The 26413-nt window shown below is 40.4% G+C and overlaps 1 protein-coding gene across 5 annotated transcripts in view; it reads left to right on the top strand.

Annotated features, from left to right (window-relative positions):
* Positions 1 to 3303: 3303 nt before the first annotated feature.
* Positions 3304 to 26413, top strand: part of NUP93 (nucleoporin 93) — a gene marked incomplete at its 5' end in the record, with an annotated part of 88362 nt that continues 65252 nt past the window's right edge. For all 5 annotated transcript variants that reach the window (XM_079723179.1, XM_079723178.1, XM_079723177.1 and 2 more), the window contains 2 exons: positions 3304 to 3482; positions 15629 to 15746. In XM_079723179.1, coding sequence (XP_079579305.1) covers positions 3304 to 3482; positions 15629 to 15746 — 297 coding nt within the window. The remainder of the gene's footprint in view (positions 3483 to 15628; positions 15747 to 26413) is intronic.

Raw genomic sequence — 26413 nt, 5'->3', positions numbered from 1 at the left:
GGTATCATATACATTTCTCTCTTCTCTCAGACAGACATGGAACAAGCTTATTTTCTACTCTAAACTTATATAGCACAGTTCTTCCTGTATGTATATTTGTTCTTTTAGTTTGGAATTTGTTCACCTGAAAACTGGGCTGTTTCTTCTAAAATATCACTGGGTTTTTGTCTGGGTATTTAGAGGGAAAGCACTAGTCTGGACCAAGTGTGATCTGAATTCCTGCCATTTATACTGTCTCTGCCTTATGCTGTGCAGCCTCAGAAATGTTAAGTATCAGTTGGTAGTCGGAAGGGAATGTTTTTGCTTTGGTCTCTGCTTGCCAGTGGGTGCTGATTTGGCAAGAGTGTGTAGGAAGCCTTCAAGAAGAACAGTCTCCACAAACGGAAGAATAAAACTCCCATTCATTCAACAGATGAGAACCTACTATGTGCCAGGCACTGTTCTAAGAACCTGGGGTACCTCAGTGAACAAAACAGGCAAAAAACCCTATCCTTGTGCAGTTTACATTCTAGCTGGGGATGGGGGGGAGTGCTGAGGGTGGTTGGTTGCAGGTTGCACTCTTAAATATTTTGCTCTAGGTTGGCATCAGAGGCAAGCTGACAGTTTAGCTGAGAGAGATAGGGAATCAGCCATGATCATATCTGGGAGAGGTGCGTTCCAGGTAGAGGAAATAAGGAGTACAAAGAAAGCCTCTAGGGCAGGAATGTGCTTGACCCTCTGGGGGACCAGCAAGGAGGCCCCAGGGTGGCTGGAGCCCAGGAAAGGAAGGGGGACAGGACTGGAGATGAGTCTAGTAGGTAAGAAGAGATGGCTTGCTTCTGTAGGGCTTCACTGTACAAGAAGTTTAAACAGGATGGATGTGATCAGACTTTCAAAGGATCACTGGTCGCTGGATTGAAAAGACACTGTAGGAGACAAGGGCTGAAGCCGGGAAGCCAGGAAGAGGTGAGAGTGACTTGGATGGGGGAATGTGGTGGGAAGAGGTAGATTCTGGGTGCATTTTGACGGTAGATTTGAAAGGCTTTGTTGGCCTATTTGAATGTGAGATGTGAGTCAGGGAGGCCCTTAAGGATTTTGGCCCAAGCAACTGACTGGAGCAGGCCAAGGAGCAGATTTTGTAGATGAAAGGTTAAAGCTCAGTTTGGGGCATACTAAGTTTAGGATGTTGTTTAGAGATTCAGCCTTTATTTTACTATGGTCAAAATAATTCTATTTAGTTAACTTTTAAAAATCATGTTTATTGGACCATATTAAAGTAAATCATGACTTTTATTTTGCATTTATTACTTACCCTCAAATCCATCACTTTAAATCTTTGTATGGGCAAGTCATTTGAGAAGTTGAGCATTTCCTTTGTCTGAATTTGTCTGACATGGAAATGTTACGTGAAATGATAAATATATTTTTTTCCTTTATTTTTCTTCTTTTTTTGAACATAAAAAAGTTTTGTTTTATTCAGGGAGTTCCAGAATTTTCCTTATGAAGGAAAAAGTGTATTTCCTTCTCCTTGGCTCTGTTAGACAAATTATTTTTATCTTAGAGTAAAAAAAAGTATGGGGGTAAGAGGCAGCATATTTCTTTTTTTTCCTCTTTCTGGTGAGTGACCATGTTTCTGGTAGTTCATAGAACATCATTGACCCTATAGGTTTCTGAGGAAAAACATTTCTCCATCAAGCAGGAGCCGTCGTTTAATTATACTCTCTGCTTCTTTCTTCTTGTCCCCGAGAATACCCTTCTCATTCTGTGATCCACATTTTCTCACAGGTGGAGGTGGCCAGTTACAGCTTGATTCTATTAGGTAAAATAAAAAAATGACAATGATTATCTAGAAACTTTAGAGTTTCTAAAGAGTTATAGTGTATATGGCTTTTTGTCTAAAGATTAAAGTCAGCTTGGCACTTTATAAAGAATACCAAAATGTCTTCATGTTTACTCCAGCTGAGCTATTTTTGTTTTAACCTTGTGCCCTTGCCTTTAAAGTTAATGTCCTTTAATGTTCATTTTTAAAAGTCCTTATTCTGCTGCTGTGGATTTATGGTGGAAACCATGCCCTTTTCACATTAACCTGAGCTTCATAGCTGAGATATAATTATATATTACATTAACATTGTAACTACAATTCTAGACCACAGGGATTTCTAAAGTACAATAGAAGCCATGGGTTTAAAACAAAGGGGAGAAGTATAATCAAGAGCTGCTATTTAAAGAATATTGTTCTTTTTTTAAATAAATAATTTTGTTAACCTTTTAGCAATGTAATTTTTAAAAATGATGTTGATACTATTTATCTTCTGTTGACTTAAATAGTGGTAGGAGGTAAAAACTCCTTCTCTTAGTTATGAACCTTATACAAGGATGGTACAGTATATAGAAGATTCATAAATGTGTAATATGCATTAAATATCAACATTGTTCACAGAGCTTTTCTCAGTTGTTGGAGAAACAGGTGATCTTGCTAATAATATTCATGATCTAGAAGCCAGCTGCTACTTAAATTAGTATAATTATTAGTTGCAACAGTATCTCTAAAAGTAGTAGGTATATTAACAAGTCATATTCTGCATGTCATATATAATAAGCAGACATGGATCTCTGCTCTCAGAGATAAAGCTGAAGAATGACTGAATGGAGACTTGGACATGAATTTTAAAAGACTGTCTTTTATGTTAGCGAAGGAGACTAATGGGATTAGTCAGAAGACCTGTGTTCTTCTGCTTTCAGTTCAGCCTCATTGCAGCAGAGAGTATTCTAGGCACAGAACTGAGCTCTGTGGACTGGAGTTGCTTCTCTGTCTTCTCAGGATCCTCATGGAGTTGTTTGGGAATCATATGAGATGAGATGGCCATATAAATTTGCCAGCTGTCTGTGGGTGGAGGTGTTTTTCTGTCTAAGACAGGTGGAGGGAGAGGAAGTTTGAGTGAGGGTTCTTTACGTCTCCCAGAGGTTGCCACCATGGCTTCTGTTGCCTTGTCGGCTTTGAGCCTGAAGTGAGGCAGGAATTCTGATCTGTGCCTTAATATCTTTGCATTTGTTCTGGTGGCAGAAATCAATCTTGGGGCTGTCAGTATGGACAAAAATGATCTATTTCTTTCCAGTCTGACTCATTTTCTCTGTCAGGACTGTTGCTCTTGGGCTATGTTCAGGAACAAATCCTGCTTGTTGATGAGCTGTCTCCTTGTCTGTTTACAAAAAGTCCTAGTGTTTCGTTAAGCTTGTGACAGGTTCAGGCAGTGTTTGAAGCCTATCCTTCCTCTTGATTTGGGTCTCTTCCTTTTTCTCCCCCACCTAGGAGCTGTATCTCCAATGGATACTGAGGGGTTTGGTGAGCTCCTTCAGCAAGCTGAACAGCTTGCCGCTGAGACCGAGGGCATCTCGGAGCTTCCCCATGTGGAACGGAACCTACAGGAGATCCAGCAGGCGGGCGAGCGCCTGCGTTCCCGTACCCTCACACGCACATCCCAGGAGACAGCAGATGTCAAGGCGTGAGTACTGGTGGGGAGGCAGCACTGGTGCTTGGTGGCTCGGGGGCAGGATCTGCTTCTTTCCTGCCTTGAATTTGGATGTAGTCTGTAAAAGACAGATACAAGCCAGAGTCTCAGGAATTCAAGAGAGGTTTTATAAACAGGTCAGCAGCCTTGCTTTGTCTCCCTGCCTCCTGGGTTTTCCAGCCTGTCTGCCTGACCAAGCTGTGAGCCCCTATCACAGGCAGAGATGATCAGGGTGAGAAAGGGTGAAGAGCTTTGTCATAGAGAAACCGTCCCAGTCGTTCCTGCTTGGGTTCACTGACTGTTGGTCATAAATGGCTCACGTAGTATATTGGTAAATGTGGGTCACACAGGTAAGTGTTACCCTCCAAGCCAGAGAGGGCCCAGTGATGAGCACAGTTTTTAAGAGTCCTTGGAAGAAACTGATGAGCAGTTAGTGATGAGAAGCCATCCAAGTGAGGAGTGATCCTATCTGCTTACTGTCAGCGACCCCAGAGGCTGCTTCTAAAAGGCCTTGGAAATGCAGTGGCTGCCAGTTGATTGTAGAAGAGGAAAGTGGGTGAGCCTCAAGAGAGTGCAGCGGGAGAAAAGTGCAGGTTGACTGGCCGGTGGCTGCTGCTGCCTCACAACATGCTTTGGGTTGTTGATTCCACAGACATGTGTTTGGGATCCCCACTGTGCCAGGCCTGGGCTGTCTCTGGGACTACAACCATGAATTAGACATGGTCCTTGCCCTCAAGAAGCTTATTATTTGGTGAGGCAGGAAAAAATCTCGCCTCTTTCCATAAGAAATGTGATTTACTGATTACTTACTATGCATCAGTAAGATTTTGCTTAATCCTCACAACAAATAGTAGGAATGTGGTCCCTGTATTACAGATGAGCAGCTAAGGCTCAGAAAGGACAAGTAACTCTCTCAGATCACACCGCTGGTGAATAGTGAGTCAGGATTCAAACCCAGTGAGGTTGACTCCAGAGTGTATGCTCCTTTAGCCCTGATGGAAGGGTCATGGGAGGATGCAGAGGTGCTGTTACTGGTGACCTTGCTGGGTCTGGAAAGTGGCTAAGATTCTCTGTGGGAAATACTGTATGGGGAATCGTCAGTCATCTGCTCAGTCTTCATTCCTTAAACTTGATAAGACCTAAGTGCTTGTGTTAACGTGGGGACATTGTTTTGGATACATAGTAAATGTCACAGGGGGTGAGTATAAGGGCTACATTTTTTTTTTCCCAACTAATCTTGAGAGCTGAATGTTTTGGCTGCTCTGCTGAGTCAGTAAGGATGTTGTAGAAATTCTTATGTAGGCCTCCCCAGAATTTTATTTATTAAAATACTAGTTAGTTTTTGTTCTGTTGGTATTGGTAAAGGCAAATCAGGGGAACCCTGGCAGGGATTTTTCACTATCCAGCCTTGTAGCTAAATGCAGCCAACTGCTCCACTACACTTTTCGTCCAGCACCCCATCCAGCCTTTAGACATTTCTGCTAACTTGCCCTCCCTGCAGGCTCCTACTGCTGCTGCTGCTGGTTGCCTGCAGTTACCCCGGGTCTTTAGCCTGCAGGCTTTTGCTTGTGTGAAAGAATGCTGCTGGAGCGAAAGGACTGTGATGCCAGCTGAGTTGCTATAGTTATAATTTAATTACATTAGCTTTACAGCCTATTAAGAGCAAAAAGGGAAAATGTTTTATTGGGAACAATTATCAGTCATGCTCTCTTTCTTGTAAATTTCCATTCTTCCTCATCTCTTTCTACCTTAAGTTCATCATTTTAGGGAGGAGGAAGTTGGAACATTGAAAGAATGGATATAGGGTGGGGCAGGTGCTCAAGAAGAAACCAAAGGGCTGATGACTGTATTTTTCCATCTCCTTGATAGGCAGAGACATAAAGTGTGATGTGAGTATTTCAGTACAGGATGAGGGCAGAGGAGAGAAGTGAATAGGGAAAATTTTCTTACACGAAATAAATTTTGAAAAAAATTTCTGTCTTCAAGATTTTAGTTAAGATTAGCTTGTAGACCTAAGAGTGAATTGTTCTGTGTTGAAATTCATTTGTTTAAATAGACTTCGTTGGATTTTTCATTTTAGGGAACAGATTTGCTGGCTTTTTTGCATGTGTGATATTCTTAAATTGTAAAATACCTTCACACATAAAGAAGAATATGCATAACATATATAAAGGTATAAATCAGGGGTTGGCCGACTAAGACCCAGGAGCCAAATCCAACCTGCTGCCTGTTAAAGTTTTATTGGAACACAGGCACGCTTACTTGTTTATGTATTGTCTATGCTGCTTTTGTGCTATAGTAGCAGAGTTGAGTAGTGATGACAGAGACTGTATGGCCGGCAAAGCCTGAAGCACTTACTGTCTGCCTTTTACAGAATAAGTTTGCTGACTCCTGGTGTAAATAATAGGAAAATGAATGAATACTCCTGTGCACATGGCACAGTTAAGACATGGAATATTATCACTAGCTGTGAAGCCCTCCCTGGGTACACATCGTCAATTGCATCCCCCTTTTCCTCATTGGAGATGCCTCACTGGATTTTTCCATTCAGCTCAGAAACCAAACAACCTAGAGGTGTACAAAGAAAAATGCAGCAATCATTCTCTCTCCCTAACTTTACCCTCCAAGGTAATCAGTGTTTTTAATTTACTTATTCTTTCACACTTTTCTTCATGTTCAAGCAAAGCATGTATAAACATTTATTTGCCCAGAGTTAAACAGCAGATTATAACTTTACTATGCTCGTACTAACCTACCTTTTAAAGCACTTACTGTTTGTCAGACATTGTGCCAAGTACTTTACATACATTATATACTTTCCTCTTAAAATAACCCTGTGAAATAAGTGTTACTGTCTCTGTTTTATAATTGAGGAGAGTCAGATAAGCAAGTGGTCGGTCACACCAGAACTCAAATCCAGCTTGAGCAGTGAGAATCCCTCACGTTTGTAAGGCACTTTCAGTTCCCATAGGTGTATAATAGGTGCTCTCTTGACTGGTCTTCACAAGCCTGAGAGGTGAGAGAGGCAGGGTTTTCCTTCACATGTTAGCAGGAGAAAAAGGAAGCTTGGAAAAGTGATGCACCCAGGATTTTCAGTCAGTAAGTGACTGGTGGGACTAACTCAAGCCTCTTGACTTTTTTTCTGCTCCCCATGTATACTGACTGAGAACAGCTTTTGTCCTCCTGTTCTCCTGGGACTGCACTGTTTGACTCCAGCCTCTCTGGCTCTGTGCTCAAGAGAAGCTGCCTGGCTTACAAAAATTGGGGCAGGTTGGGGGTAGGGAACCTTTGGATTTTTCCACCCTTAGAAGCTGAAAGTTTCTGGTACAGCCTTTATTTGTAAAACCATCCCTACCCTAGATTCCCTGCCTCCTTCATCGTTTCTCCCTCCCCCTCCCCCATCAGGAGTTCTGCATATGCACTGCACAGGCCCACAGTTCCTCCAGGCACCAGCCACTTCGATATCCTTTCTCTTCTCATAATTCTAATAGCTAATTTTTAAATGCCAAGGTTCCCAACCCTGGTATGCCTTAAAATCACTGGGCACTGGATATGTTCTCATGTATCTCTGGTGGAGATAGAGTGCCTGTGGCACAGAATTTGGCAATAGCTAGTGCATTTACTCTTGACCCAGCAGTCCCGCTTCCAGGGAATCTCTCCCAAAGATACACTGGCAAAAGTATGAAAAGATGTGTGCACAAGGTTATTCTTTGCAGCATTATTTGTAATAGCAAAAGTTGGAAACAACTCTGACATCCATCAATATGGGACTGGTTGAATATTGGTACATGTGCATAGCTTTTCAGTAGCACAAAGGAATGAGAATATACACTGCCATGGATGGAGCAACTCCAGGCCATATCGTTAAGTAAAATAAACATGCAAGGTGGAGGAATGGGTATAGTACTTTATCATTTATTTAAGAAAGCAGGTGAAAGAAAGTCCATATTCATGGATTGGAAGACCCTATATTATTAAGATGGTAACACTTCCCAAATTGATCTATAGATTACATGCAATTCGTATCAAAATCCCAGCTGGCTTTTTTGCAGCAATTTGTAAATTGATCCTAAAATTCATATGGAAATTCAAGGAACCTAGAATGACCGAAACAATTCTTTTTTTTTTTTAATTGAGTATAATTGACCTTCAACACTATGTTAGTTCCAGGTGCACAGCATACTGACTTGATATTTCTGTACATTACAAAATGGTCACCACAATAAGTCTAGTTACCATCTGTCACCGTACCACGTTATTACAATATTATTGACTATATTCCCCATGCTGTGCATTTCATTCCAGTGATGCATTTATTTCGTAATTAGAAGTTTGTATCTCTTAATCTCCCTCACCTATTTCACTCATTCCCCCCACCTTCCTCCCCTCTGGCAACCACCTGTTTGTTCTTTGAATCTATGAGTCTGTTTTGTTATGTTTGTTCATTTGATTTGGTTTTTAGATTCTGCATATAAGTGAAATCATATGGTATTTGTCTTTAAAGCTTTAAAACTTTAAAACTCTTAAAAGAAACTATAGGTGTAAATCTTCCTGACCTTCTTGGATGTGAAACCAAAAGCATAAGTGACAGAATCAAAAATAGATAAACTGAACTTCATCAAAATGAAAAAACTTTTGTGCTTTAAAGGACACTATCAGGAGAGAAAACAACCCACAGAATGGGGAGAAAATATTTGCATATTACAATGTATGTCGAATAAGGGGCTTATATCCAGAACATATTAAAAACTCTTACAACTCAATAATAAAAAGACAACCCAATTTATTTTGGAGTATAGTTGATTTACAATATTTCAGGTGTACAGCATTGTGATTCAGTGTTTTTACAGATTATAGTCCTTTAAAAGTTGTCACAAGATAATGGATATAATAATTCCCTGTGCTGTACAGTATATCCTCGTTGCTTATCTATTTTATATATAGTAGTTTGTATCTCTTAATCCCATACCCCTAATTTGCCCCTCCGCCTTTCCCTCTCCCTTTTGGTAACCATTAGTTTTCTTTTTTTTTTTTGCTGTACGTGGGCCTCTCAGTGTTGTGGCCTCTCCCGTTGCGGAGCACAGGCTCCAGACGCGCAGGCTCAGTGGCCATGGCTCACGGGCCCAGCCACTCTGCGGCATGTGGGATCCTCCTGGACCGGGGCACGAACCCGTGTCCCCTGCATCGGCAGGCAGACTCTCAACCACTGCGCCACCAGGGAAGCCCCCATAGTTTTCTATATCTATGAGTCTGTTTCTGTTCTGTGTGTATGTTGGTTTGCATTATTTTTTAGATTCCACATGTAAGTGATATCATACAGTATTTGTTTTTCTCTGTCTGACTTATTTCATTAAGCGTAATGTTCTCTCAGCCCATGCACATTGCTGCAAATGGCAGATTTTCATTCTTTTTTGTTTGTTTTTTGTTTTGGGCTGCATTGGGTCTTGGTTGCTGCACGGGCTTTCTCTACCTGTTGTGAGCAGGTGCTACTCTCCGTTGCGGTGCGCAGGCTTCTAATTTCGGTGGCTTCTCTTATTGTGGAGCACGGGCTCTAGGCACACGGGCTTCAGCAGTTGTGGTGTGTGGGCTCTAGGGCATGCAGGCTTCAGTAGTTGTGGCGTGTGAGCTCAGTAGTTGTGGCTCACGGGCTCTAGAGTGCAGGCTCAGTAGTTGTGGCGCATGGGCTTAGTTGCTCTGTGGCATGTGGCATGTGGGATCTTCCTGGACCAGGGATCAAACCTGTGTCCCCTGCATTGGCAGGTGGATTCTTAACCACTGCACCACCAGGGAAGTCCCTCATTCTTTTTTATGGCTGAGTAACAGTCCACTGTGTGTATCACATCTTCTTTATCAGCTATGGATGGGCACTTGGGTTGTTTTCATATCTTGGCTATTGTAAATAGTGCTGCTGTGGATGCATGTATCTTTTTGGTTTAGTGTTTTCATTTTTGCCAAGTACATACCCCGGAGTGGAATTGCTGGATTATATGGTAGTTCTGTTTTTAGTTTTTTGAGAAACCTCCATATTGTTTTACTTAGTGGCTGGACCAAAAGACAACCCAATTTTAAAATGAGCAAAAGATCTGAATAGGCATTTCTCCAAAGGAGGTATATTAATGTCCAATAAGCAAATGAAAAGATGCTCAACATCACTAACCATCAGGGAAATGCAAATCAAAACCGCAATAAGATACCACTTCACCCCCACTAGGATGGCTGTAATCAAAAAGACGGATAACAAATGTTGGTGAGAATGTGGAAAATATTGAAACCCTCGTAAACTGTCGGTAGGAATGTAAAGTGGTGCAGCCACTTTGGAAAACCGTCCAGCAGTTTCTCAAAAGGTTAAATATAGAGTTACCATATGACTGAGCAGTTCCACTCCCAGGTTTATACCCAGGAGGAATGAAAACAGTTGTCCACACAAAAACCTGTACATGAGCGTTCATAGCAGCATTACTCATAATCACCAAAAAGTATAAACAGTCGAAATGTCTAACAGCTGATGAATTGATAAATAAAAGTGGCATATCCATATAATGGAATACTATTTGGCAATAAAGAAGAATGAACTACTAATACATGCTCCAACATGGATGAACCTTGAAAACATTATGCTAAGTGAAAGAAGCCAGTCACAAGACTACATGTTGTATAGTTCCATTTATAGAAAATGTCCAGAATAGGCAAATCTGTAGAAACAGAAAGTAGATTAGAGGTTGCCAAGGGAGTGGGTAGATTAGGGGACATAGGGAGTGACTGCTGGTGGGTAGGGTGATTTCTTTTCTGGGTGATGAAAATATTCTAAAATCGATTGTAGTGGTGGTTGCACAAATCTGTGACTATACTAAAACCCACTGAATTATACTTTTTTTTTTTTGAGATTCTTTTTTTCCCCTCTTATTGCACTTACTTTTAACACTTTTATTATGGAAATATTAAAACATACACAATAGTAGAGAAAACAGTATAATAAACTCCCAGGTACCCATCACCTATCATATCAACATTCTGCCATTTTTTAAAATGCTTTTTAATTTTTATTTTATATTGGAGTATAGTTGATTAACAATGTTGTGTTAGTTTCAGGTGTACAACAAAGTGATTCATTTATAAATGTATCTATGAATTATACGTTTTAAGTGGGTGATTGTATAGTATGTGAATTATAGCTCAATAAAGCTGTTTTTAAAAAGTAGGTAACACAAACTTATATACCTAACTGCTAATAAAAAAAGAAGGAAGGTGTTTAAAAGTAGCTGAGATTTACTATAATCAGGTTTGGTAAGACATGCAAACATGGATATGACCTGACTGTCATGAAGGAAGAAGTTTCTACTCACATTTCTTTTTTTTCGGCTGCATTGGGTCTTCATGGCTGTGTGCGGGCTTCCTCTAGCTGATGCAAGCGGGGGCTACTCTTCGTTGCAGTGCACCTGCTTCTCATTGCAGTGGCTACTCTTGTTGTGGAGCTCGGCCTCTAGAGCGCAGGCTCAGTAGTTGTGGTGCATGGGCTTAGTTGTTCTGCAGCATGTGGGATCTTCCCTGACCAGGGCTCGAACCCGTGTCTCCTGCATTGGCAGGCGGATTCTTAACCACTGCGCCACCAGGGAAGCCCTCTACTCACATTTCTCTGGAAACAGGAGGCAGGGCATGCCATGCAGGGCCACTGAGGGAGCACTGAGGTCAGTCAGGGGGCAGAGGAAGCAAGGGGAAAACCTGGGCAAGAGCCTTTACTGAGGTTTCTCTGGGAAGGCAGGGTGAGCAGGCTTAGGATTGGCTAGTTTGAATAGCCTTAGTGGGCTCTAGGGTAAAGGCGCTGTCTCTAGTTGTCTGGTACCTCACCCTGAGATGATTAGGGCAGGGGATAGTGACCCAATGAAGGAGGTGGTTGAGGTATGGGCTCTGGAGTGATTAGTGTGCATATGTTCTTATATGCGCTTACAGGCCTCTAGGAATTAGCTAACTGTGGGAGAGGCAGTCACTCCAGTGCCTGCAAGGCCCTAGATGTTAAAGCAACAAATACAGGAAATAAAAAGGTGTGATTAATATAAATGGTGTGGGCTTCCCTGGTGGCGCAGTGGTTGAGAGTCCGCCTGCCGATGCAGGGGACATGGGTTTGTGCCCCGGTCCGGGAAGATCCCACATGCCACGGAGCGGCTGGGCCCGTGAGCCATGGCCGCTGGGCCTGCGCGTCTGGAGCCTGTGCTCTGCAACCAGAAAGGCCACAACAGTGAGAGGCCCGCGTACCGCAAAAAATATATATATATAAATGGTGTAAACAAACAAACAAAGGGTTACCTATAGGAAAAGGGAAAAAATAAGGTGAAGGTGGACTTTTTTTTATAGATTTGACTTTGGAATTGTATACATATTTTGTGTAATTATAAAACAAAATTAAATTTCAAAAAAAGAATTCCTAAAGAAGGAAAATAAATGCTCATTCAGTTGGTGACATAATCATTCAGAGAGGAACATTTCCAAGTAATATCTTAATCGGTCTTCAATAATGATATTATTGGTAGAGGGTTTGATACTGCTGTTTTGAGACTATTGTGTGTATAGTGTAGGATAAAGCAAATAAGTAGTTAAGGTGGCGATGCTGAGAACTAGGACTTTGGGTATGAGAGAAAGGAGATACAGATAGAAAATCTATGAGGTTAAACCCAAACTTTATGTTTTTAATTTTGAATTGGAAATGTCAGTATGAACTCGTGATGTAATTTATCTTAAGGAAACTGAAACAAAAGTAAAAACTCTATTTGTAGCTCTGCTTACTGAAAGGCTTAGAAACAGCGTAGCAATGAGCAATCTTAGTGCCCAGATAGTGGTCTCTAAAAATCCATTTTGTAATAAAAAGTAACGGGCTCTTTGGAGAGTTGACCGATGCCAGGTCTGGGGCAAGATGAACTTGTCTTGTCATACCAGATGGCAAGGAAGTTATGTAGGTCAACTTGAGTCATGTCAAAAGAACTCAGAAACCAACTTGAAAAGGCTTCTACTGGCCAAAGATGAGATGATTTTGGCCATGATAAGGATAATAACTGCAGTGGATTGAAATACATCAGATATGTTTAAATTCATGAGTTCATAATGATACTCAAGCAAAACTCATCAGTCACCTTTGGAGAATGCTAGAGAATCAACTCATTATTCAGAGTAACCACATAGTTGATGAAGAGTGTCTCTGAGGGGAAATATTCCAGCTAATAGAGACAGAATACCACCATTTTGCAACCTCTAAGGAATTAATGCATCTAAGCAATGATCATCAGTGTCTGGTAACATTCCAAAAAGAGGTAATCAGATATTACATACCTCTTGATAAAAGTCTGAAGTAATTGAACCAAAAAAAAATAATAATAATGCCACCTGAATCTGATCAAACCATTAGCACTTACTTTCAATTTACAGGAAATTGGATAGGAGAGGCCGGAGGAACATGTTAAATTACATCATGGGGATGCAATCAGTAAAACCTGTTATGTGGGAAACTGCATCCTTGCTGCTTTGATTCTGGTCCATAGATCAACAGCATAAGCATCAGCTGTGAGCTTTTTAGAAATGGAGACCCTCAGGCCCTATCCCAGACCTACTGAAACAATATGCTTATTAACAAGCTTCCCAGGTGATTCACATGCACATTTCAAGTTTGAGTAGCACTGCTCTATGGAACAAATAATCTAGAGTCTCCAACAAAGAAATTGTAAGAAAAAAAAATGAGATGGAGGGGCAACTCAAATATTAAAAGACATTTGGAGGCATATCAGTTATTTGCAGGTAGAGAACTTACTTGTATTCCATTCAAACAAACACATTTTAAAGTTATGAAATAATTAAGAGAATATTTTGGATTTACTTTGAAATAATCTGGGTGGTAGAGAGAGGAAAGTAGGTAGTGATGTAGATGAAAATAGTTTGCTACGACACGCTAGTTTTTGAAGCTGGGTGATAGGTACAGGGTTTATTATTTTAATTTCATATTAAGATTTTTTTCTATAATAGTTTAAAAAGGAGTTGGCTAAAATGGCTATAATCAAAAAGGTAGTAACAGGTATTGGCAAGAGTGTGGAAAAAATTAGAACCCTTGTACATTGCTCATGGGAATATAAAATAGTGTAGCTGCTTTGGAAAATAGTCTGGCAGTTCTTCAGAAGGTTAAACAGGGAGTCAATATATAATCTAGCAGTTCCACTCCTAGGTGTATACCCAAGAGAAATGAAAACATAGGTTCACGCAAAAACTTGCACGTGAACGTTCGTGGCAGCATTTTTTATAATAACCAAAAAGTGGAAACAACCCAAATGTCCTTCAAATGATGATATGTTCATTAATATAAAATATAGCATATCCATAAGATGGAGTACTATTCAATAATAAAAAGAAATGAAGTACTGATACATGCTACAACATGGATGAACCTTGAAAATGTTATGCTCAGTGAAAGAAACCAGTCATGAAAGACCACATATTGTATGATTCCATTTATAGAAAATGTCCAGAGTAGGCAAATTTATAGAGACAGAAAATAAATTAGTGGTTAGGGGGAGATTTGTGGAGACATGAGCATTTTATTGATATATTCCCACGACTGCTTATGGAGTGGGGGAAATTTTGGCAGGGAGGGGTGATGAAAATATTCTAAAATAGCTTGTGGCGATGGTTGTACAACTCTGTGAATATACTAAAACCCATGGAATTCTACACTTTAAATGGGTGAATTGTATGATATGTGAATAATATCTCAGTAAAGCTGTTATAAAAAAGGGAAGAGAGCCTAATACTGATACCCGTGCTCCAGGCTTACCCAACACTAATCAGAATCATTGGGAGGAAAGTTGTCTAGACGATTCTAATGTGCAACCAGGACTGGGAACCACTGTACTAGAAAGTTAGCCATCAAGGATTGTTAGAAGAGAGAGGCAAGATTATCTATTTGAAATGATAGCCTGGAGGGGAAGCCTCAGGGATGGCATCATAGCTGACCAGTCTGCACGGAAGAGACAAAAATCTACAGTGTGGAGCCCTCTGGGTGCACATTATCTATTCCTGTGGTACTAAGTAGAATGGAAATAAGCGTGAGAAGTCTTTTCTTTTTTCCAGTAAGTGTGTTAGTTCAGAATTGGTCATCTTCAGTGTAACACCCATAGGTGTTAGGGTTATTTGTGCCGCCAGGTGGTCTAGCTTCTAAGTTACTAAGAATGAGCACAGACTTTATCCATGGGATTTGGTGGTACTAAATCATAATCCAAAAGCAACAGTCTAAACAATTAATTTCCCTAAGTTTCTTTCTTCCAGAGAGTGTTCTAGATATTAGTGAGAATCTATAATTTTTTTTTTGCTCTCCCATTGTTACATTGCTCCAGATGAGTAGACATAAAGCCAGCTGTAGTGTTCCCATCTCTCTTCAAAAGCATTTATTAGTCAGGTGACAGCTTCCTCTACTGTTGGATTGGGCAGCAGAGAGGGAATTTGAAGATGTACTGCACATGGTATTTGGCTTTTGAAGAGAAGCTTTGGAGAACTGGCCTTGGATTCTGGTTTCCCTGCCCTTTGCAAGTTATTGATTGCCCTGGACTTTCAGTTTCCTTAATTAATGAATGAAGTTTAGACTAGGTTCTCCTGAAGCTTCTAAAATTTTGTGGTTTACTACATCTGTCTTTATAGAGGCTGTAAATATAGGATGGTGGTTAAGAGTTTGTGCTGTGGAGCTTGGTGACCTGGCTCTGCTGTTTCCTGGCTCTGTGACTTTTGATAAGTTGGTTAACCTCTTTGCACATTGGTTCCCTCATCTGTAAAACGGGGATTGAGAATAATATCTACCTCACGATTTTCTTTACTATAAAGTGTTTGGAGCAGTCTAGCCTGTAATTTTATTGATATGCTATCAATTTATCCTAGACAGGTCCCTCACTCTAATTTAGGCATGATCAGAACTCTCTCTTACTACCAAATGCAACGTTGTGTCTGTTATCCCAGGTGGTAGATCTTTTTGGAAAGGTATAAAACAACCATACAAAAGTGTTTGGGCAGTATATAAGAAGTTTTAGTTTCATACTAAAAATACTCTCTAGTATTTTAGGAAGCATATTAGATGTTCTAATTCTACTTTTTTCTCCCTGCCCTATATCCTCATATAGGTCAGTTCTCCTCGGGTCTCGGGGACTTGACATATCCCACATCTCCCAGCGATTGGAGAGTCTGAGTGCAGCCACCACCTTTGAGCCTCTTGAGCCTGTGAAGGACACAGACATTCAGGTAAGGGCTGCCAGGTACCAGGACTGGTGCAGGTGCAACCCTGAGCATGCAACCCAGGCTGAAGGCCCTGGCCTTTTGTTCACCAGCTGGTTTAGGAATATCACATTTCTTTGTTAATTCTCTTCTTCCTCAGATATTAAGAGAACGGGAGGCTCAGCTTTGGAGGAACATTGGATTATTTTCAGGGTGCTCTGTAAGGCTGAATTTAGGAAAGCATTTCCAACCTGCACTTTTTAAATTATTGTGATTATGAGCACAGATTTCTTTTCCTTCTTTGGGCTTAATCCAAGGCACAGAGACATTAGTTGAAGTTTCTCTTGCTTTCTTTGCTAGATCTCAAATAATTTTACTATTCGTCTTCCACATTTCTTTTCTACATCTTGCTTGTATGGCTTGGCAAAGAGCTGGGGAAACAGAGTACTATTTACTGAAACCTACTCATCGATTTCTAGGAAGTATTTGGCTCCATTAGTGGCACCAGGAAATGGTCTGATAGAGCACTCCTGTCTCATTTAACCTAGCATGCCACTGGCACAATTGATTGCTATTTTAATCTAATCAGAAACTGGTATTTTTGTGTGTGTGAGTGTGTGTGTGTGTGTGTGTGTGTGCAAAATTGTTAAGGAAAAATCTTGTGATCCATTTAGTTGTTGGGTTTTTTTTAATATTTGTTTATTCATTTATTCATTCATTCATTCCTTCAGGCTGCACCAGGTCTTAGTTATGGCATGCAGATTCTTTAGTTGTGGCACATGGACTCTTAGTTGTGGCATGCGTGTGGGATCTAGTACCCCAACCAGGGATTGAAACCAGGCCCCCTGCATTGGGAGCACAGAGTCTTACCCGCTGGACCACCAGGGAAGCCCTGTGATCCATTTAGTTCTGAGGAATTGGAACACTGACTTGTGTTAGAGTGAAGGGATAGTGGGATACCATTTTTATCATTGATTTACCTTTGAGATGAAAGGATGCAGGTCCTACAAAGGCAAATCCTAGTACAGATGGATCTGTTATTTATTATTTGAGCTCAGTTTGAATTAATACTCTTTACTCCACTACCCTTCCGAGAACTGTTTTAATCCATCTATAGTAATGGCCATAATTCTACTGCGTTTATTCCACTTGAGAAACCTAAAACCCTCAACTTTGAGTTGAGAGTTCAGTAACTATAGATATTCATTATTTTCCCTGTTATTGATATGTTCCCAGAGTATGAAAATCCAGTTTTTTTCCAGTTTTATGTACTAAATTATATTTGCCTGTCACCTTATAGATGCCTTCTTATTTCCGTGTAATCTTTTTTTTTTAATTAATTAATTTATTTTTTAGCTGCATTGGGTCTTCATTGCTGTGTGTGGGCTTTCTCTAGTTGCTGCGAGCGGGAGCTACTCGTCGTTTCTGTGCGTGGGCTTCTCATTGTGGTGGGTTCTCTTGTTGCGGAGCATGGACTCTAGGCATGCTGGCTTCAGTAGTTGCAGGACGCAGGCTCAGTAGTTGTGGTGCACGGGCTTAGTCGCTCCGCGGCACGTGGGATCTTCCCAGACCAGGGCTGGAACCCGTGTCCCCTGCACCGGCAAGCGAATGATTCTTAATCACTGTGCCACCAGGGAAGCCCTTTCCATGTAATCTCAAAATGGCATGTATACTTGCCTCTTTTTTTTTTTTTTTTAAGTTTTAGCTGTTGCTCTCCCCACCTTCTATTTCAACTGCTTGATGCCCTAGAAACAAATACTTACTCCCATAACAGGTGAGTGAATGAGATACAGCTTAAATAATTTGAATAATCACCATATATGTGGGGAAGTATTCCTAATAGTGTGGAAAGAAATGGCACTTGCTGAAAGGTTATTTGTTTGTTTGAGTTGTTTTTAATGTTTAAAATGCCAAATAAGTTGTTTATTTTAAAAACTGCTTTTTAGATTTTCTTTGGCATATTTGTAATACATATTTGGAATACCCAGCAACATTTAGTGATGCACTTCATGAATTCCAACTGATGTGGTACAACATTTTTTGCTTTGAGATATTAATGACAGGTTTATAAATGTATTGAGTCATAATGATCATTTATTCTAACCTTCTACTTTATGCATGAACACTGTCCTTCAATAGCCCCATTAGGTGGCTTCCTAGCAATGCATGCTTGGTCACATCAAAGAGAGTTTCTTAATTTGGAATGAGCATGGCTAAGAGTTTTGGTCCTGCACCACTGGGAAGTCTTTGAACTTTGAGAGGAAGGATGCCTCCATTTCAAAATTTTACCTCTCAGTTGAGCTTTTCTGGAATAGCTTTAAAAATGTGAAGTGGTCACTCCAAGGTAAGTTTTGATTAATTGGGAATTGATCATCTAGACCTGAAGTAAAGATTTAAGACTAACTAATTTCAAAATAAAATCCTCTATTGACTTCATCTTCTTGCCAGCAAAGGCTTAAAGGAGAAAATTTAACTTCTAAAGGGCTGAGTCTTTGGCCTAATCTGAGATAGCTCTAGTGATTGATAGAGATTGGAGTTTTAAGTTGTATTGTGTGGCTCAGCTGATCTATGCCTAAACTTCCTGTACCCATAGTAGTATCATGTCCTTTCCTGACTTCCTGTGTAGTAGTCAAATATAGGAGCCAAGCCAGCTTTCGCCCTTAGCATGGAGTGGTCCTCCTTTTAATTCTTCTCTTAATGTGTTGGTTGTCCAGGAAGAGTTCATTTGGACATTTTCAATTTTTTGTTTTTAAAAAGGCCAGATATACTTTTTTTTTTTTTTTTTGCAGTACGCGGGCCTCTCACTGTTGTGGCCTCTCCCGCTGCAGAGCACAGGCTTCGGACACTCAGGCTCAGCGGCCATGGCTCATAGGCCCAGCCGCTCTGCGGCATGTGCTATCTTCCCGGACCGGGGCACAAACCCATGTTCCTTGCATCAGCAGGTGGACTCTCAACCACTGCGCCACCAGGGAAGCCCCAGATATACTTTTTGATGGACGTTTTTTTTCTCATTTATTTTTACCAGCTTTACTGAAATATAATTCACATACCATAAATCTGATCGATTTTTGTGTATGAGCTTTTGTTTTCCAACCAGTGCAGTTCTTGAGATGAGAACGTACCCTAATCCCACGTACTGAGTATCAGTCAGAGTGAATTTATTATGTCAGCTTATAAATCCATAAAAGGAAATGCTGAAGGATCCTTTGACAGGTGCTGTCCAAGACTTTGTACCATCCATTGTTTGCATTACTTATAAGCTTGGAAAGGCATTTTCCCATGAATAGGTTGTCCTTTTCTGTTTCGTAAACATTGATTGTATTTCCTTCTTTTTCTAATGGAGCTTGAAATTAATACAGGTTTTTTGTTGTTTGTCATAAACAGTGATGTTGGCATGCATTGATAATGCATTTTTAAAAGACTGCTGTGGCCAGCAAAAGTAACATATTTAAATAAACCCACTTAAATATATGTATGGCTGATGCTAGTGGAATTTTTTTTAATGTTTATTGATTTAATTTTTGGAAATGGTCATAAAGAAGGCCTACACATTTTTGTAATGGAGCTGAAGAGCCATAACTGTTAAGAGGACATGGTACTAAAACAACTGTACTGCTCTATTCTGAGTGACTTTGTGGTGCTTGCAAGTATGGTTCCTCTCACAGAGATCCACTTGCTCACTTCCGTCTTTGGAAAAAAATATAGAGGGCAGACTGCACATTTTTACTGTCGTCTGAACAGACCTAATGTACCATGGATGATGTGTATTATAGAGTAATAAAGTGCACAGTTACACAGTTCAGTTATATTCTGGGCTTTTTCACTAGATTACATGTATTTTTCAAGAAGGCTCTGCAGAAACAGCCTGGGTTGGCCATAAAAAATGGGAGCTGCAGTTTCTCGGCGTTAGGCTGTAATATTTCCAAATGTCATTAAACCAAAATATAATAATATTATTGCTGAACTTACTGTATTAGATTCCTATGGCTGCCACAGCAAATTGCCACAAACTTAGTGGCCTAAAACATTAGAAATGCATTCTCTCACAGTCTGGAGCTCAGAACTTTGAAATTGGGGTGTTGGCAGCGCCCTCCGAAGGCACAAGAGGAGACTCTGTCCTCTTTTAGCTTCTGGTGGCTCCTGACATTCCTTGATCTGTGGCAGCATAAGTCCAGTCTGCCTCCATCTTCATAGGTTTTTTGTCAGGTGTGTCAAATCCATTTCTCCCTTCTCTTATAAGGACACCAGCCATTGGATTTAGGGCCCACCCTAACTCCAAGGTGGTCTCATCTTGAGATGCTTACCTTAATTACATTTGCAGAGACCCCATTTCCAAATAAGATCACGTTCACTGGTACCAGGAGTTAGGACTTAGACATATATTTTTGGCAGTACCCACTTCAACCCACTATACTTACAGTGCCAGAAAATTTAAAACTGTCAATTAACTGTAATAAATGAAACATCTTCAAATCTAACTCTGTTTCATGGAGGAGTTTCAGGATAAGACGTCTATTTCTAGTTGTTCCAGGGACTGCAAACCTCAACCAAGTATCTGATCTCATCCTCAGCACTCTCTTTCAGGCCTTTGGAAAGTGAGGCTGACTACCCTTGTCTGATTCCAGAGTTTAGTCATAGTCATTCTCTCCAAACAGGTTAATGTTCTATAAAGTATTTAAGAGATTTCTCAAGAGACATTTTCCAACTAGAGACAGTCTGATTTTTTTTTAAGTATTTTTAAGTACTCTAGTTTACAGGGTAAGTATAGGTAGGATTAAATTGGGGGGTGTGTGAGAGAGAGATTTCTACTTCAGCTAACCAGGTTACCAAACTCTTTCATTTTCCTTTTATACTTTAGGCCTTTGCTCACCCCCTTCCTTTAGCGTGGAGTAGCACCTCTGAAAATGTCTGAGCCATAATTTCAGTCTGACCCTCTTAAGGCTTTCCTAGATGCCACCTCTTTCATAGTCTCAGATCTCTCTTCCCATGGCCTCCAAGTATAGCATGTTGGCTTTACTGCTTAGGAAAAAACAAAACTTTCTGAATGTTCCCCCACAAAGTAAACAACTTTATGTTGTTGGAATTGACTTAGCAACCAATTTAAATCATGATAAATGAAAATGTAGTCCCTTCTACACACACAAAAACCCTATATGGAACTAAATGTCTTCATAATATGCTCAATTTCCAGATGGAAATCTGTCCTGTATGAATAAAGAGAAAAAGAAGTCTTTAAAAGAGGATAAAATAACTATAAGAAAATGGTGCAATAATAATTGACTTGTTAAAAACTCGTTCTACTTACCACACTATATCTATAATAAAATTTTCATTATTTCCTTCCTTTTTCTGTCCTTGGTAACGTAGAGTATACTCAAACCACTCTTAGCTTATCTTTTAAATAATCAGAAGAAGCTAAATGGCTTTGGTAAGCATAAAAATGAATCACTGGTGGTATAATCCCATATCACCTAAATTGTTATTTTCATAGTTTATCTTTTAATTTTATACGTTCAGAATTAAGGTACTGCTGATTAAATGCAGCTGTGTATTACAGCTAAGAGGAAAAGTAGTTGTCTTGAGTGCTAATTGTGTGTTTGTAGTACTGGCAAGTTGTTGGTAGGGAATTGGTTCCAGAAATCCTGTGGCAGTTTGTTGAAAAGAAGTTCAGACTTTCTTAGAGTGATTAGTATGCTAATAGCAGTTCTTCAGGATTAGTACTGGCAAAGTATTAATATTGAGGGAAAGGTGCAGTAAGCTTTCCCTAGCTCGAATTAGTTGAGGGAGGGTGCATTCTGAATGGGTGAACAATATCTTAATTCTGGAATTATTTTTAAAGAAATGTAGTTGTCATTTTCATCTATTCCTAGAAACTGAAACTGCTAAGTGTGTGTACCAAGGAGAGGTCTTACCAAAGCTGCTTTAGTAAATTAAGGAAGAGATGAGGTTCATTCATAAGAGTTGCATCTATTTGCATACTGATAATTTGTATAGCAATTCTGAGAAATGGTTTAAGTAGGGAAAACATACTTATCTTCCTTATTGTTTCTGCTCTTAATATGCTTGAGCAGTCTTTTCTGCAAATAATAGTGATCTAGCCCAAATTGGATGATTAGAAATTTTGAATTGATGGACTCTGAAGGAATAAAACTTTGCTCTTCAAATGTTTTCACATAATATAAAAATGTAAGAGACTGTTGCATGGAATCTAACAGTGTGAAGATTTTTAGTTAAGCATTTGATTTATTGACCTCCTTTGTTATATTCCTCTTGCTCCTAAGAGAGTCATTGGGAAGTTCATGGTAACCTTTCTTATGAATTTTTAGAGGACTTTAATGGATATTTGAATCTTGCCCTTTCCCAGCTTATAACAGCTGCCTATCCTGGACTTGAAACAAGCTATAGGTAATGCTCTTGGGTTCACTAGCAAATGAATCCAATTCCCACTGGATCCAAAGCCCGTTAGTTAGAGAGAAACCCTTTTCTAGAACAAATACCAGGTACATTTTAGGCCAGAATTCAGTTGTAGTGGCTGAGGTGCGTGTGGAAAAGACACACATCACACTGTGTCCTGTGTTCTTGTTCAGGGCAGTAGCTGTGCTAGGCTTCATCTCTTGGGTAAACACTGCGGTGCCCACATCACCCCCACTTATTTGCTGTTCCTTGTCATTAAACCCTGACCCAGCGTAAATCTCAGAGCTGGTAAAAACCAGTAAACATGTAAAAAGGAAAAAATAGTGTCTTCACAGAGGCAGGTTAATGTGCCATCCTATTTTGTGTTTATAATTAGGTAGTCTAATGCTGATTGCTGTGGTAAGTACTGAAATGATTTAATTTTTCTGCCTGTTTGTGATAAGGGGAAAGGTAGACATTATGGTATGGTGGCAAAGTATGCAGTTGTATTAAAGTGTCCTCTGAATGGAATTAAAAATGGTAACTTTGGAATAAAAATGGTTGTTAAAGGCATCGTCTGTGGAAAATGTGAAAAACTGCTTTTATGTAAGCCAAGGATATAAGATTTCAGCTTTTTTACTTAACCATTCACACTTACTCCTGAATGCAGGGCTTTCAGAACAAGCAAGTAAATGGATGCTGAATGCATTCTGTGCAGGCAGGAAATGACAGGCTTTTTTGTCTTCTCAGAGGTTTCTTATATCCTGTAGTGAGCAGGGGAATATCAATTACCAACTTAAGAAAGAAGTTGGAATGGTTCTGTAAGAGTATTTTGGAAGAAGCCCACGGCTAAAATATTTATCTAACAATTTAATAGAGCTTCAAGTATTGGCCAGGCCCTGGTGCCTTTGAACTGGAGTTGAGTCATCCCCTCCCTCTTTACCAGCTTCTCTTAACCTGCCGATATCTATTGATGCTCCAGTACTCCGGAGATGGGGAACATATATTGTTATCTTCACTCTGGTATCTTTAAATTGCTTGGTTTCAGGAATCAGAAATGGGCTAAACTGTTTGATTTAAATGGGGGTTAAAACCTTGTCAAATATTGAATGCACTACGGTAGACCAGTCTGTCATTCTCAGATGGCAGCCCTTGACCCTGTGCGCCACTTTGATCTGCTTGCCACAGCGCCCTGTGATCTCTTATTTCTGTTTCGCAGTGTTCAGTCCATGGCTTTCCAGGCCAGCAGCCTGATGCGGCTCCTTCCATTGGTGGTGGTTACAAAGTGTGGCTCCCTAGTTATAAAACTTTGGGGCCCAGGTTCTCCTTGTCTCCACTAAAAATCCGCATTCTGTGAAGGAACTGAGAGAGGGGCTCAGACAGGAGATACTCCTGGTTTTGCTTTTTTCTGTTTGTTGGTTGGCAGGGACCAGGAAAAGAAGCTGGGAGGTAGGATGTACAACATCCTCTACTGACATGACCAGTACTATAATTTCTTTTGCTGCAGAGCTCCCAGAACCAGGGTGTATTGCTTCCTTTTTGAGCATTTTCCTGTCTTGCAAATGGTTGGCTTCCATCTTGCACTTCAGATATGGAGAGGTTGAGTGAGTCCCATGCTCAGGGTGAAGGCAGCTCCTGGTCTCCAACGCTAACGATGAGCAGCGGTGCACGCGCTGCTTCAGTTATCCTGGAGGGCAGAAGGGCTAGTCCCCGCTTCTCACCATGGAGTGGCTGTGAGGCCGAGATGCTGTGAGGCCGAGATACTGTGAGGCCGAGATACCATCAGCCAAATCCCGCCTGTGCTTTTCAGAAAACCACAGCACTTGAAGCACTGCAGCAGAATCTGCTGAGCAGGGCTGGGCGTGACACAGCTTCCAAGAAACTGTACAAAAAGAACCTTTGTCTTATAAAACACATTTACAACTAGAGCCAGGCTATTCATTTAGTTTGTAACACAAATGGGAGGATTAGGTCAGCAGAACGTAAGTGGGAGTGTGGATTCACTGGCTGATTTTTATTACTACCTGATTTGATTTATTTCTTTGAATGACACGAGCACAAGGATGTGGGGCAGAGTTTTCTCCATTCCTCCTTTATCTATTTAAAAAAAATTGTCTAATTAGAAAAAGCTGTCTTACTATCTTAGGGACAGCCATGGAAGGTTATAATATGCTTGATTTGCTCAAGGTACCAAAATATACTTGTATGATATTATCTGGGAGTGCTTTCTCATTTCTTGCTCAGTTCTCTGTTATCCACAGTGCATATGAGTCTGTCTCAGCAGAAGCAGTCTCTAAATGAGCAGGGCCTGGTGAATCCTTGAAGGTTTAAGGCATTCACAGTAGCACTTGGCTCTGTGATGAGGCCCCACACTGCCCCACATGTCTTCCTGTTGAAGGAATATGGTGATGGTGTTGTATTCAGAAGGTGCTTACATAATCCGTGTTTCTCAAGTTTCTTTTTTCCCAGTTTATCTCAGACTGAGAGATACTTTTATAAAATACAGCAAAAATGAATTACTAGAAAAAAATGAAATAAAAGACATGCAGAATATAAGCCTTAGGTTTTGTTTTTTGTTTGTTTGTTTGTTTCTGGCCATGCCATGAGGCTTGTGGGATCTTAGTTCCCCAACCAGGGTTGATCTTGGGCCCCAGCAGTGAAAGCATGGATCCTAACGACTGCCAGGGCCAGGGAATTCCTGTAAGCCTTAGTTTTTTAAATTCAGTGGACATAGAATTACTCTGTCAGGTTGCTATAAAAGTTTCTAAATGCTGATTCTCAGATTTTGTACTTACCTGCTGCAGACTGGGAACAAACTACTTGTGGACGGGTGCTTCTTCAGCTGTACTTTGGGTAGTACTAGTTTCAGTAGCTATGTTTTCTTCCTTTCTCCCCCACCCCCCACTTTCCCTCCTCATCTCTCTCCCCTTCCTTTCCTGTCTCCCTTCCTTTCTTTTGTTTAGTTTACTTGTTGGTACAGTGAAACATGGCTCCAAAGACAATTTTGAATTCCGGTTTTCTGTTTTACCCCAGCTAAAATAGGGAAGGCAAAGCTAAGGTTTACTGAACATTTATTGTGTCCAGACACTGTACTGAGCACTCTCTGGGTTTCCTCATTCAGTCCTTCCAGTAACCCTCTGAGGCAGTTACTATTGTTAATTCCATTTCACCAAGGAGGAGCCTAAGGCCTAAAAGGCTATTATGCCAGACTTGAAGTCCCTTCTGTGGGTTTGAGTTCAGTACTATTCCCTTATTCCTCTAGGTTTTAAGCTTCATTGTAGACTAATTTCCACGTTATGTTTGAAGGAGAAAGGTGGTAGAAATAGGAAATAGAGGTATAATTGATCACTCATTTAGAGCAAAATAAAGAGTACAAAGCTCACAGAGAATGGATGTGGTGGGCATCGCTCTTATTTATATAAGCTTAGTAGTAAAATAATGTTGATTGAGGGAGAAGCTGGAATGTGCTTTCTAAACTTTAATACAAACACTGCTGGTTTGGGGGGAAGATGAGTTTTGCAGGAAGGCCAAACGTGCTTCCTCCGTTTATCTCCAGGTGCTGGTTTTTTTGCCATAGTTTTCTGCTTGCTGAGCTGTCAGTTTAATTTACTGTCTAAAGCCCAGCCTATTATTTCTCAGTTTTGCTGCCCTACAGGTACACTGTAAAGGATTTCTGTGAAATCCTGGAGCAGCTTTTAGTTTTGAAATGCCAAGGCTTTGTGCTTGTAAAAATAGGTTGGGTTCAGCTTCTTGCTTGATCATCTTTGTTTTGTTTTGCTTCTGAAGCTGAGCTGGAGTTAGAAGGATGATGCTAGAAGCAATTTAAAGGGCACATCAAATTTTTACTGTAATCCTGAACTATTGATTGTTGACTTATTTGTAGGTTTAATGCAGACCCATTTCCTTACTTAGCGTCTGACTGGCCATTAAGCTCTGGCAGTGTGCCGGAATGTTGAAATCTTGCATCTTATAATGTGATTTGGCTGCCTATGGGTATTATGTGTGTTTGGCTTTTAAAGACACAGGCAGAGCCCTCAACTTGGTGTGTGCTCCAGAATACAGGAAGGAATTTCTGCACAGCAAAATTACTCACTTCTAGGAGATAGCACAAAAGTGAGGAACATCAGCAGAACATTAATACCTAAGTCATGCAAATTGGTACTCTTTGGACTAACTGGCTCTTAGAAATAAATGCAAACTAACATAACAGAATCTTGAAGAGAAGACCAGCAGGGAACTAACTGGGCAGGGGTGGTGGTGTGCAAAGAGTAGGGCCCAGCTAAGCAAGCGTGTGCCTGGTG

Source organism: Hyperoodon ampullatus (genome assembly GCF_949752795.1).
Source record: "Hyperoodon ampullatus genome assembly, chromosome: 18".
NCBI classification, from domain to species: Eukaryota; Metazoa; Chordata; class Mammalia; order Artiodactyla; family Ziphiidae; genus Hyperoodon; species Hyperoodon ampullatus.
Note: the sequence above shows the minus strand (reverse complement) of the source record. Positions and strands in the feature narration are given on the sequence as shown.